The sequence below is a fragment of the Cynara cardunculus genome (assembly GCF_001531365.2).
Source record: "Cynara cardunculus var. scolymus isolate 2C chromosome LG 8, CcrdV1, whole genome shotgun sequence".
Classification (NCBI taxonomy): domain Eukaryota; kingdom Viridiplantae; phylum Streptophyta; class Magnoliopsida; order Asterales; family Asteraceae; genus Cynara; species Cynara cardunculus.
In genome coordinates, this window is record NC_037535.1 from 18,045,390 (window position 1) to 18,059,503 (window position 14,114).

Consider the following 14,114-nt stretch of genomic DNA (forward strand, 5'->3'; position numbering starts at 1 on the left):
GATAGGGATGAAATCGTTTAGGGATGAACGAATTTAAGAGTTTTAGCCAAATGTTTTATAAGATAGTGTAGATTATGTTTATCTGCAGTTAGTTATACAAATTCAAATATGAAGCTTTAATAAGTTGTACTTATGTTTAATCAACTTGTAACCTTGAATTTTAAGTGATATGCATTAAGGGGCTGTTTGATAGTTGTTGAATGGTTTGGTGCAGAATGATTAAGTGGTCAGAATGATAAAGAGACTCTCCTGAAATATTGCAAAATGAAATATAATTATTTTATAATTGTTTACAATGAAATTAGAGAGTTTAATGGTTAAGGGAAACTCGTGATAAAAAAATCATTCAGAGGGTTTTAAAACCATTAAGAAACAATTTTTTTTTGCCAAACAAGATTCATATATTGCCTCTTAATGAAACTATTAAAAGGTAAACAAACAACACATAATAAAGATACTTGATGTATACAAAGTAGTTTAGTCTGGATGCTTTATAATATAATATAGATTACATAACAGGTCCCTAAGTGCGTTTGGTAGGCAGAACATGATGGGACAGGACAGGACAGAACACATATGTCCCATGTTTGGTGTGGTTTTATGTGGGACTAAGTGGAACAAGGTGGAACACGCGTGGGACAAGGTAGTCCATCCTTCCCCCATGGAACTAACTAGAACAAGAAATTATTGACCTCTCTACCCTCTCAAAACCTTCATCATCGTGCCCTTCTTCCACCATCTTCCACCGTCTCCTTCATCATCGGCGGACAGAATCGTTCCCCTTCATCATGAACTCGACAGCCCCAATCGTTCTCCTTCACAATCGTTCGACAGCCCCAATCGTTCGACTTCACAATCGTTCTCCTTCATCAATCGTTCGACAGCCCCAATTGTTCTCCTTCACAACCGTTCTCCTTCATCATCGATGGACATAATCGTTCCCCTTCACAACCGTTCTCCTTCACAATCGTTCTCCTTCGTCAATCATCCGACAGCCCAATAGTTCTCCTTCATCACGAACTCGACAGCCCCAATTGTTCTCAGGTAATCGATCTCTCCTCTCCTTCATTAAAGATGTTATCACACTTCGATTCGTGAAAGCTTACTGTATTCAAGCATACTGTTTGCATTTTCTTAATTATATTCAAGCTTGCTGTATCACACTTCGATTAATGCCATTATAGATAAATATAAATTTCTTTTGAAGTATTTGAGTTCCTAAGCATGCTGTTTGCATTTCCTTTTTGAAGTATTTGAGACTTGTTTCTATCGATTGAAGTATTTTAGGGTTTAGAATTCGATGTATTTGAGACCTGTTTCTATCGATTGAAGTATTTTAGGGTTTAGAATCCGATGTCGTCTTCTCAAGTGGGTTCAGGAGTATGGTAGATTAATTTGATCATGGTGGTTAGAATTATAGGATTGACTCACTGGGGGTAAATTGGTCATTTTAACCCGTTCTGTCCAGTCCTATCATGTCTTACCAAACGCTGAACAGCTGTCCTGTCCTGTCCTGTCCTGTCCCGTCCCGTCCTGTCCTGTCTGCGTACCAAACGCACGGTTTGATGGTTTTTGTAAAAACAAGAAACACCCCTTGTTATATTGGACTTAGTGAAAAAAGTTAATGATCGTTAGAGGAGAGATGAAATCTAGGGGTGAGCAGCGGAACCGGGTACCCGGCTATAGAACTGGAACCGCCTTGGAACCGTCGGTTCCAGAACCGGAACCGATATGAGTGGTTCCGGTTCCTAAAATACGGAACCGATTGAGAATGGTTCCGGTTCTCAATTTTTCGGAACCGTTACCCGCCGGGTACCCGGTATTTTTCAATAAAAAAAAATAATTATTTTTTAATACCAAATTTATATTAGGTTTACATATTAAAAGCACGTCGTCATCTTCAATCTTCATCTAAATTCTTCATATAAAATGATTCGTATTTTTTCAAATTGTGTGTTCACTTGGATTCATAGTATGTAATTGTTAAACTTTGTTAAACTTTGAACAATTACCATTATAATATGTAATCGTTAAACTTTGAACATTTTCTATTAGTCTATTATGGTTTGTAATCGTTAATCAATATTTGTAACCATTATTCTGTATAATTTGTATTCTTGCTTATTTATTTAGTGTTTTGACAATGTTTTATTTTTTATTTCTAAATAACAAAATTTTAATATTTTAAGAAGCGGGTACCCAGAACCGGAACCGGTTCCCGGCGGTTCCGGTTCCAAAAATTTAAGAACCGCTCTAACCGGTTCCGGTTCCAATATCTCAAGAACCGCCGGTTTCGATTCCGGTTCCTGTCAAAAAGGGCGGGTACCCGCCTATGCTCACCCCTAATGAAATCCGTTAGAAATCGACAAACGTGAGGGACAAATCTATTAAAACAAAGTGAAGGGACTAAAAACGTTAGAAGTGACAAACTTTAGGGAACAAAAGTGAACTTCACTCCAATAAAGTTGATAGATTACTGGGCTTCGAGTTGCCGTCGTGCTCTGCGTTTGCTCATACATGGCTTTCCTCCTCTGCGTTTCCACCTCCTCGCCGGCCTTCAACAACAAGAAGGTACAATCTCCTTTACCCTTCCTAATTTCAATACAAATTTGATTTCGTTTTGTTAGAACGAGACTTCAATTGAATTTCTAGTCGATTTTAGAATTCAGTTGTTTAGTGATCAGACACCTCGGCACCACATTCTCACCAAGGATCTGCATTGGGGTTTTCATCTTCAAATAAAGCATTTTTTTGATCTTGAAAACAAATGTTGATGCTAACTGTTGTAGCACTTTCGATTGAACTCCAATGATGCTTCAAGACTTGCAATTAATGGTTATGATAGTGGTGATCCCCTTTTATCCACTTAAAGAGAGAGAGAGAGAGAGAGAGAGAGAGAGAGAGAGAGAGAGAGAGAGAGAGAGAGTGTTATAAGAGATCACCAAGTTAAGTGTTTAGGCAGTGTAGAGAAGAGTCTAGTTTACCCTAGGTTCATGACTCATGTATTCGTAGGTCAAGTGTAGATCCCTCAAGACAATTAGGATTTTGGTCTTTCTGGATAACTTCTTCCAGCAAAGTCTGCTCCCTGTTGCACTCTAATTTACACACCTAGAAGATTTCCAGTGCTAAATTCATCATACCTGCAAACTTTGTTGTTGCTAGTAGGCTTTGTTTTTCCCCCAGAGAAAGTACCGCACGTATGTGATATGCTGCGAATACATATTTGAGACTAAAAGTCGGATGTGCTGTTGAATTTGTAGTCAAAAGGAACATTTGGTCTATGGACCTCGAACTGCAATTGTAATTTGATATATAGGAGAGAACCTTGACTGTAGCAAACATTGTAACCTTGAATAAATCAGTCATTCTTATGCTTCATCCTTTATCATAAAAATGGTATACGTTAAGGTTTAAGTTCAACCTAGGGGTGAGCATAGGCGGGTACCTGCCCTTTTTGACCGGAACCGGAACCAGAACCGACGGTTCTTGAGATATTGGAACCGGAATCGGAACCGGTTAGAGCGGTTCTTGAATTTTTGGAACCGGAACCGGAACCGGCGGGAACTGGTTCCGGTTCCGGGTACCCGCTTCTTAAAATATTAAAATTTTGTTATTTAGAAATAAAAAATAAAATATTGCCAAAACACTAAATTAAATAAACAAGAATACAAATTATACGGAATAATGGTTACAAATATTGTTTAACGATTACAAATCATAATAGACTAATAAAAAATGTTCAAAGTTTAACGATCACATACTATAATTGTAAATGTTCAAAGCTTAACGATTACATACTACGAACTGTAGTTTAGTAGAACTAGAAAGTAGATGAAGAATGAAGATGACCGCGTCCTTTGAAGATGTAACCTAATATAAGTTTGGTATTAATAAAATTTAATTATTTTCTTATTGAAAAACACCGGGTACCCGCCAGGAGCGGTTCGTAACGGTTCCGAAACATTGAGAACCGGAACCGGAACCGTTCTCAATCGGTTCCGTATTTTAGGAACCGGAACCAGAACCAGAACCACTCATATCGATTCCGGTTCCGGAACCGTCGGTTCCAAGACGGTTCCGGTTCTGCAAACGGGTACCCGGTTCCGCTGCTCACCCCTAGGTTCAACCTACTGCTCTAGAAAAATTGAATCAACGTGTCATGATTTAGCGCCAACATGTGGGTATTTATGGTTTGTGTTACGAACTTGAATTATCATTTTTTTTCAAATGTTAAAGAATTCATATCAGTTTATAACTAAAAGTTATCTTGTAAGATTTCAAAAGCACCAGTTTAGTTTATCCTTTTGGAAAGAGGAACTACTGAATCATTTTATTTGAAAAATTAGGAGTTTTATCATAATATTTAAAGTGTATATCTACCTTAGATATGTTTCCCATCTCTTAGAGATTGAAGAAATTTATATTGTCAAAATGAGATATGGTGTGTTTCATTATCAAAGGTGAAAGCAGCACCCTTTATCATTTATTATACAGAGGTTGGATATAGATGATCAGTATATAAAGATAATATATTTTTGCGTTCGTTTGTGAATTAATCTCAGACTCTTCCTACACTGAGCTCAAAGCGCATTTGTACGCAAGGGTGTTATCAACATAAATGTTTGAGTCTCAAGGCAATGCAAGAAGAAATGACATTCACCATGGTAAACGAGTCCGCTAAGCAAAGGATCCCACATGTTTTAACTGTAGCTGGCTCTGATTCTGGAGCTGGTGCAGGAATTCAAGCTGACCTTAAGGCTTGTGCTGCACGGGGAGTGTACTGTTCAACCGTGATTACTGCTGTTACTGCACAAAATACTATTGGGGTTCAGGTTTAACAACATAATCTTTATGTAGTTCTGTAATCACATGATGAGTATTGTAGTTCTAATTTTTAACTTCTTAGGATGTGAGCATCCTGCCAGAGGATTCTGTTGCTGAGCAGTTGAAATCCGTTCTATCAGATATGCATGTTGATGTTGTAAGTTAGTTACATGATATTATGTTTTATGTTTGCTTTCTTATATCTGGCTTGAGATTTTGTTTCTGCTTGAATTTGGTCTTATGTTGAATTAGTTATACTGTTGGCATTTGACTTGTGCTTTATTAAATGAATGATCACTGATTAGTGCTACTTGCTTTTGTTTGGAAACAGATCACATTTTAGCTTTTGAGGTCAATATTTTGAAATTAAAACAGACATGGATATCTTTACAAATCTAACATCAACATTTTCAGCTTGTAGTATATTTTGTGAAAGTATGACCTGGTTATCAAACTTTCTTGGAAACTTTATTGAGTTTCTACTGGTCTGAGATCAAAGATTATCCGGTCCGACTTCGACAGTCAAAGTCAAACTGCATATATTTTTTTTCTGGAATGGATGGTGTACTTATGGTTTGGGATACCTGTAAAGATTAGTATTTTGTAAAATACATATAGTATTATAACTTATATGATGGTTCATGGTCGATGACTGTTCCTTTTGGATAGGTAGGCAATGAAACCTCGTAACACATAAATATGACCTCAGTTTGGTTTGTGGTACAGAACAATCCTTGCCAGATGTGGTAATGAGATGCTGGTCGATGTCGGTTGCTCATAGACACAAACATTCCCACTGGCCACTGGTGGCTTATGACTCAGACATATCCAACAGGAAAACCAATTCAGTTATGTCTTAAGTACTGGGGGTTGGAATGCCACGAAAGCACAAGTTGATTGAAGTTATTGCAGCTAAACTTTCGTTGATCTATGTGTAATCATTGAAATAGGATGCAGATGAACTAACAAGCACTGGTATCTCTATAATGCAGTTCTTTCACACTACTATAGTATCAATGACATAGACTTTTATTTAACCTATTAGGAGATGAGTTGCCCTTTAATACTTTGAGAAACGGAAGCAATCATAGCTTGTTGAATTGCAAATCTTTTGCCTGATGCGGACCACCTCTGTGATAGGAGGGACACAACTGCAGCCAAAGAAACAACGTGTCTGTTAAGTTTAAGGGAAAGACTACTCACAGAGACTTCCCTCCCCAACCCTTTGGAAAATTTTGGAGCCTTGATGCACTATTGTTGTGCTTTCAACTGTTATTCCATAGGTTGTTGCATCTTATAACTGATGTTTTCACTACTTGATCTATTAGGTGATTACTTAGCAATCAAGAAGTTCTTATTGGGCTCTTGCACACTGTTAATTAATTGTTCTGTTACAATATTGAGTGTAATGTATTAATGATATCATCTTAGGTGAAAACTGGCATGCTTCCCTCAACCGCCATTGTCAAAATCCTTCATGAAAGCCTGAAACAATTCCCAGTTCGAGGTATGTTGTATTGTTTTAAATCAGATCCATCTAGCTTCTTAGTTGACTCGGTCTAGTTTTTGAAGGCAGCTTTAGTTGTTGATCCTGTAATGGTGTCTACTAGTGGAGTTGTGCTGGCTGGTCCTTCAGTTCTTGATACATTTAGGTAACACATTTTCTATTACATTGTATAACTTGGTATCTGTATTCCAAAAACTTGATGATACATACCTCCATGGCTCACCCTCTCAAAGTTCACACATACCATAAAATGAAACAAATGCTAGGAAACTAATATATTGTTTGGGTTTGGCATTAAAGCGACAAAGTATTCGGTTGAAGGAAATGTGTGTGGTTTTAGACTTCTATATAGAACTTGGGAAATTGTGGTCGACTCCACCTACATGTTACTCAGAATCAAGCTTTTCTACAATTTCCACTCATGAGCTTTCTCGTGAGCTCTTTTTTCTTGGGAAGATTTCAAAACCAAGCAGGCGGCAAGAATAATACTAGAACCTATAAAACATTTGTTCCCCTGTATTTGGCATTGTAGAAACAAAGCTTCCGGCCTTCTGCCTCCTGTGGAAATTCTTTCACGATGTCCAGCTCTTTCATTTTCACCAGCTCGTTCTTTACTAGCATCTAGGTGAACCAGCTGGGTTAAATCAACTCAAAGAAAGATCTCTAGGCAAAAACTAGGGGAGTGCTTACTGATAGCGAAAGGTTAACATCTTTCTGCCCTTTTTTGAAGTAGTGAACACCATCTACCTTGGTACTACATGATGAGAGGTTGGTAAAGGCGAATACATCAGGTAACTTCATACTGTAAAACGAGAGGTTGATAAAGGCAAATACATTAGGTAATCTCATATGTCGCTATTGGTGACTGAGTCCAGCACCAAGGATCCTGCTTGATTCTCCTTTTTCTTTGATTTCTATTCACACTTTGTCTTTAGTTAATTGTGGGAGTACTTGAAGAACTGCTGCAAGAAGAATGGTCATTTTTCAAATGCTTCTTTGCTACGTGTTTTGCTATCTTGCATGCCTATGTGGTCTTCATTGCATTTTATATTTGCTTAAACACAGTCTTTAGAAATGGTTTCACAGCTGATCAGGACCTTTTGAAATACTGGACGTTAGCTATGAAAGCTCATCATATTTGCTTTGAATTGTTTTGTACAACTGAGGAGGCCAAGCACACAATCTTTTTTGGATCTTATATTGTTTTTCTACTTGCAAGGATCCTTGTAGCAATGTCTTTCTTGTTAGCTTCTTTATTACTCCCATAAATGATGAAGTGATGTTCAAATCTTTTTTTTTATTACAGTATTCAGCTAGAGACTGCAACCCCGAACATATTTTTCTATGTATCAAAGGCCATAAAGGGGACTTCATTAAGTCAGGCTAAATGCTGATACAATGTATATGTAGAAACAACCCAGCCCAGATACGTAGAAAAAGTCTGGTCTGGTTTGGTAATAAATACGTTAAAAAGCCAGATATGGTCGAAGTACCATGAATAAAAGATGCTAGAAGATGCACACCTTTACTATTCTGAGATTAATTGCAATGATTCATAGAATGTTGAATGCTTTACTGAACAAACCAGCTTTTGGGAGGCTGGAACTCTGCCATGAGGCTCTTTCCTCAAAATCAAGAAAGTGAATAAATGCCTACTTCCCTGACCTATCATCTATTTACAGTTCGTAACAACTTCCTCTAATTAACTGACCCACTTTCCACCCTGACTCAATCATTTGTAACTGAATTATACTATTTACTAAACTACCCTTGACCTCCTCATTCTTTATTCCTCCTCATGTGCATGAATCTTACTGCTGCTCTATCAAATTGGAACCAGAGTGCACTACATATTAAGATCCATATAATTGTTATTAACAGCAATGCTGAGAACAGGAAAAAAATGAATGGACATGCACACATGTGATTCTGAGGGACGCGGACATATCACAGGTTCCCTTTCTCTTAGGGATCTTACTTCAATAAAGCTGATAAGATGTACTGGTTTGCATCTTAGAGCATGACAAGTAGTTTAGACAGCTTTTTGTTTAAAATATATATCTTGGGAGTCGTGATGTGGTACTTTAGAAAGTGCTAGGCAGTTAACTGGATGCCTAGTGCTCATTTGGTTAACTGGGATTAAGCGGTCCACTTTTAATGTATAAAATAAGCTTTAATATCTTGAGCTACCTATTTGTCTATTGAATTCTATGTGGCAGCCAAAGCCTGTTAAGATTTAATGGTTCAAGATGGATGCTTGCTGCAGAGGCAATTCTTTGGGCAACCTTTGTTAGAAAGTTTTTGTGGTTTCATATTGTTATTCTCCTTGTGAACTTGACTTATGCTTTAAGGATAGAAGTTTGCTCGGAATTGTCTTTTTCTTTTTATAAATTCCTGTGAAGTTTTTTAGCTCATTCCTTGCATCCATTTGCTATCTGAAGTATCAGAAAACATTCATGGTTTCTGACTGGTTTGTTTATATTTCTTATTGCAGGTGGGACCTTCTTCCTATGGCTGACATTGTGACTCCGAACTTAAAAGAGGCTTCTACTTTACTTGGATGGTCGCAATTGGAAACGATTACGGACATGTGCTCTGCTGCGAAGTCTATACATAATATGGGACCACGGTAGTTTCTGAGACAAGTATTGTAGTTCACTTCTATATCCCATTGCTTATCAAGGGCACTTGCAGTCAACAGTAGGGATATGTTAAGCAAGGCAAAGTAAATACTGATTCAATTGTTTTTTCTTTTTTGCTTCCAGAAATGTGCTTGTGAAGGGTGGTCACCTACCTTCTTCATCAGATGCTGTTGATATTTTCTTCGATGGTATGCATCTGACCGTGTTAAGAAATTTTGGTTAAGCACTGTGCTATGAATTCTGTATCCAAAAAGTAATGACACTACTTTATTTTCTTTCTGTATACACTTTTAGTCGAGTTTTCCTTCTTCCTTTTTATCTACGTATATTTTATTTATGTGGTGGAGTTGGATGCTTTTGTACTGTACTTATGTGTTTGGTCTTGCAGGCGAAGATATCTATGAGCTGCGTTCTTCACGTATACAAACTCCAAATACTCATGGAACTGGTTGTACCTTGGCATCATGTATAGCAGCTGAACTAGCAAAGGGTTTTTCAATGCTATCGGCAGTTAAGGTAGTCAACTATATGCGGTGTTCAGTTAGTGAATAAATGTAGACCCAATACTGCCTTTCATAGTGGTCGCGTTCTTGTTCAAATTTCAAAAGCTTTGTGCAATTAAAAGCTAAAGTCTTTTCAATCAATTCAATAGTAGGAAGGATACATCTTACACTAAACCAAACCAACTAACTCGGTATATCCCACCCTAACATGGGGTCTGGGGGACTTGACCTCTACTCCAAAGAGTAGACTGGCTGATTCCATGAAGACCCTGAAATATTATAAATGATGCTGTTGAAGTGTGGAACACACATAATCAAGCATATAGCTTTGTGGTATTTGGCTCATCCCATAGGTGGTAATACCTTGGAGGTCATGGCTTCCAAACCATGTTTTCTCCTTGACTATTTAAAAAAGGGGAAAGAACAAAAATATTAGCATGCAACATTGTCTTCCAAAGGGCTATTGGCCCAAAGGTACCAGGTCACCGGTAAAACCCTAGTCTATCTTGGAGATGAACGGTTCAAGCCTCACCAAAGGTAAGGAATGTGCGTGAATATTTGCCGTATATAAATATTATATACTTAAAAAAACATTATCTAACTATGGAAAAAAGAGAACCCACCTCTAAAAGACATACCCTAGGATGAATTGCTTGATGAAGAACTTCAATGATTCGAAAAACATAGGATTGACACAAGCTTGAAAATACTATGGAGGATAGTCGCACCACAAATTTTATTATTTTGAATCAGGAAAAGGACTTCACATGTGTTCTATTGTTAATATTTTTTTCTTATAGAAACAATAATATCTTGTGAAGATAATATATGTGACATGTTTTGCTATTAGGTGAAATCACATAAGCCTTCAAATAAGATCCCTTAGCATTTTGATAGCGGAGAATGTGACTCCATCTTCCTTTCAATGATATAGGACATGATCCTAAAATTCTGAGCGATTCTCAATAATAATGAAATTTTGTTAAGGTAAGATCCTCATGAAATATGATTCTTAGTCCATGCTTATGGTCTAATAAGTTCTTAGGTTGTTTCCAATGGTGAGAACTCCATCATGTTTGTAATAAGGAACTATTTGTAAGGTATGCAATGTTTGAACAGTTCCTAAAAGTAGGAAAGATGCTCTTGCACAAGTGGATTCTTACAAAATAAATTATTACAAATAAACAAGCAAAATTGTACTCATTTAGCATGAGTCTGATACAGCTGCTATTCCTTTTTGCTTATCGTTTTGAGGTTCATTTGTAAGTGGATTATGTAGGTAGCAAAACGCTATGTTGAGTCTGTTCTCAAGTTCAGCAAAGACATTACTATTGGAGATGGACCTCAAGGTCCTTTAGATCACCTATTTAAGCTAAAGAGAAATGTCTACCATTCAAGGAAGCTGCGACCACTTGATCATGATGATCTCTTCCTATATGCTGTCACAGATTCAGGGATGAATAGAAAATGGGGCCATACAATCACAGATTCCGTTAGAGCCGCTATAGAAGGAGGTGCCACCATTGTGCAGCTGAGGTTTATCCCATTCTTAGTCTTTCGTTTCTGTTTTAGAAGGACAAAATGCATAAAAAATGCAACAAAGTTTGGTTTAGTTCCTATTTAATCTAACAAAGATTTTTTTCTCAATCGATGTGACAAAGTTTCCCATTTTTCTATTATGTACACTTTTGACTGCAAACTTATTGATCTTGTAGCATTTGATGACGTGGATACCTGTTTACGAAGTGTTCTTGAAATGTTTACAGAAGAGTTGAGGCAAAGTGGACAATAAACTTGACATCCACTTCATGGAATGTTAGATGATCGGCAGGTTACCGGTCAAAATGATTAAAAAATAGGATATTTTGAAACTTTGTTACACAACATAGGAATTTTTTGAAACTTCGTTACATTGATTGAGTAATTTTTTCTCTTTTTAACACTAAATAGGAACTAAAGCAAACTTTGTTGCATTTTGCCTATTTCAACATCATTTCACAATTGAAGTTCGATTGCATATGAACCTTCTATTCTATGTCTCAAAGGTTGATTTTTTGTAGGTGTTACAGTTAGCAATTGTAGTTCATATGTCCTTATTTTGTGTGCCCCCTCGTGCATGATTACAATTTGATAAGAGCAATGCTGAAATACATAAAACTGTGAAAATATTCATGTAGTTGCCTGAGATCTCATGGAGTCAAGCCATATTTTGTGCATATGCTTAAGGAATACTAAAAGATTTGAGAATATTTGAAGAGAAAATGGAGCCACGCAGCTGCACGTATCGTGCACAAAACAACATATTTTACCTTTTAAAGGCATAAGGTTATGGTCACATAGTGGCATAATGTTACGCTACTTGGTTGCAAAAACGCTATTGATGTTTAGGCGTAACTTTATGCCAATTAAGAGAACTTAATCATTGTTCAACATTTAGTAGTATCTGTTAAGATTTCGTTCATTATGAAGCTGTAATTTTCATCATCAATTTGTAGTTTTTAATCCCCGAATCCGTCGCTAAGTTGTAGTTTTCATCACCAATTTCATTTATGCCAGATGTTCTTCATGCTGTCGAAAATTTAATCGTAGCAAGGTGCCTTAATGCCAGTCTGGTGTTTAGACTACTTTGGACTCTTTATATCCTTTTAGTTCTTCTGTCCCAAATTAAAGGTCCACAATGAAAATGGGAACCAGTTTTAGAAATATGTAATTATTACACTTTTAATTAACTAAATGACAATTTTAGTCATAAAAATAGACAGAGTAATAAATTTTTCCATATCATAATTAAGCGATAGAATTGGAAAGTAGGCATTTACATCCGATTGTGTTTTTTTCAGGGAAAAAGACGCAGAGACAGGAAGCTTCCTCGAGGCAGCCAAAGAATGTCTCGTGATTTGCCGTCACCATAACGTCCCACTTCTTATAAATGACAGAATTGACATAGCCATTGCATGTGATGCGGATGGAGTCCATGTGGGCCAATCTGACATGCCTGTCCAGACCGCCCGATCTCTTCTTGGACCCGAAAAGATCATCGGTGTATCATGCAAGACACCAGAACAAGCTCTGAAAGCATGGACCGATGGAGCCGACTACATAGGGTCAGGTGGTGTGTTCCCAACCAATACAAAAGCAAACAATCGAACCATAGGTTTGGACGGCCTGAAAACCGTATGCTCGGCTTCCAAGTTACCCGTGGTCGCCATTGGTGGAATCAATCTTTCGAACGCAAGATCCGTTATGGAATTAGATGTCCCTAATCTGAAAGGCGTTGCAGTTGTTTCTGCCCTTTTTGATCGGGAATGTGTTCGGACCGAGACCGAGAAGCTGCATGCTCTGTTGGCTGAAACTGTTGCGCAGACAAAAAATAAGAAAACACAAGATGAAGTTCCCTTCACAGGTACAGAAGAAGAGCAGTTTCTTTAGTGTCAAATTACAATCATATAACCAAAGGGTCTGTTGGCCCTGAGCCCAACCTCCCTTGAAGTCGAGGGTTTAAGCCTTGTTAAAAATGTGAGGAGTATGTGTGAGTTTTTCCCATCAGTATTTGTGATGAAGCCTCACCAAAAGCGAGGAGTCTTTATTAATTTTGCAGTATATTACAATCATGTAACCCACTGGGTAACTTGTGGAGCCCGACCTCCTTGGAGGTCGAGGGTTTAAGCTAGAGTTTTGCTGTATATAAATATTATATGCTTTGCAAAAATTAACAATCTTGTATGTAGGTGAAGAGAAGTGTCACGGGTTCGAGTCACAAACACAACTTTTGTGCGAAATTGAGGAGATGTGATGCGTGTCACTTGCAAGGTTTTGTCGTACATGGTCTTTGATCTTATTATGTCCGGAGGAATGGTGGGCTGGTTTCTTGCAGTCACAATTTACCGGCATTAGTCTAGGTATAACCTGTGACATCCTTCCAAAAAAAACGTGTTACGTTGTATTTAAGCTTCTATTCGTAACGCCAATTTGACGTTTTTGTTACATGGGTGTGATTATTTATATGATGTTCCATCAACAATCAGCATGTGGTGCATAAAAATGATGTTATTTTGTGATCATTTGAAAAAGTAGACTCACTAATCTTGGTGACGTTAGGGATTGTCTTGCAAACATTGAAAAACTATTGGTTTGGATCTAATGGTCAAAAGTATCAGGAGGTCTCAAGTTTAAATACAAGGAGGAATAAAAACCCCTTTGTGGCCACGGAGGTTCAAATGCGGTGACTCCGGGCTATCTGCAAAGCAAATGGTCTCCCTGGGATTAATCGGCTCACATAGCGGGTTGAATATCCAGGTTAATAATAAAAATTGAAAAACTATTTGAAATATAGTAAATTAATAAACTTAATGTTTGGTTATTTTCTAGTTAATAACGTGATTAATTTATCAGCTAACTTATTAGTCAACAATTAGTTTATTGGCTAGTTTGTCAAACATAGCTTTAGTATATACTCTATAGGAGTGAGCATCAGAACTGAATACCTACTTTTTGAAACAGGAACCGCTATGGAATTGCTGGTTCCTAAATCGATTTCTACACTCAATAGGTACAATAGGTTTTTTTTTGTTCATGGGTACCATGGGTTTGATTTAGTAGGTTTTTTTTATTCATGGATGCCATGAATTTGATTTAGGG

General features: G+C 37.3%; 1 protein-coding gene across 1 annotated transcript; it reads left to right on the forward strand.

Annotated features, from left to right (window-relative positions):
- The first annotated feature begins 2,516 nt into the window (after positions 1-2,516).
- Positions 2,517-13,473, forward strand: LOC112516125 (thiamine biosynthetic bifunctional enzyme TH1, chloroplastic-like). Its single transcript, XM_025123139.1, has 11 exons — positions 2,517-2,571; positions 4,563-4,832; positions 4,907-4,981; positions 6,256-6,331; positions 6,401-6,476; positions 8,826-8,960; positions 9,097-9,161; positions 9,362-9,489; positions 10,756-11,012; positions 12,317-12,879; positions 13,205-13,473. The coding sequence occupies exons 1-11, from the start codon at positions 2,518-2,520 to the stop codon at positions 13,267-13,269; spliced, it is 1,764 nt and encodes a 587-aa protein (XP_024978907.1). The 5' UTR covers position 2,517; the 3' UTR covers positions 13,270-13,473.
- The last annotated feature ends 641 nt before the right edge of the window (positions 13,474-14,114 follow it).

Coding starts and splice junctions, on each gene's coding strand:
- LOC112516125 (XM_025123139.1), top strand. CDS start 2,518: ATGGCTTTCCTCCTCTGCGTTTCCACCTCCTCGCCGGCCTTCAACAAC. Junction 11,013..12,316: donor GCCACCATTGTGCAGCTGAG/GTTTATCCCATT, acceptor TGTTTTTTTCAG/GGAAAAAGACGCAGAGACAG. Junction 12,880..13,204: donor AGATGAAGTTCCCTTCACAG/GTACAGAAGAAG, acceptor TCTTGTATGTAG/GTGAAGAGAAGTGTCACGGG.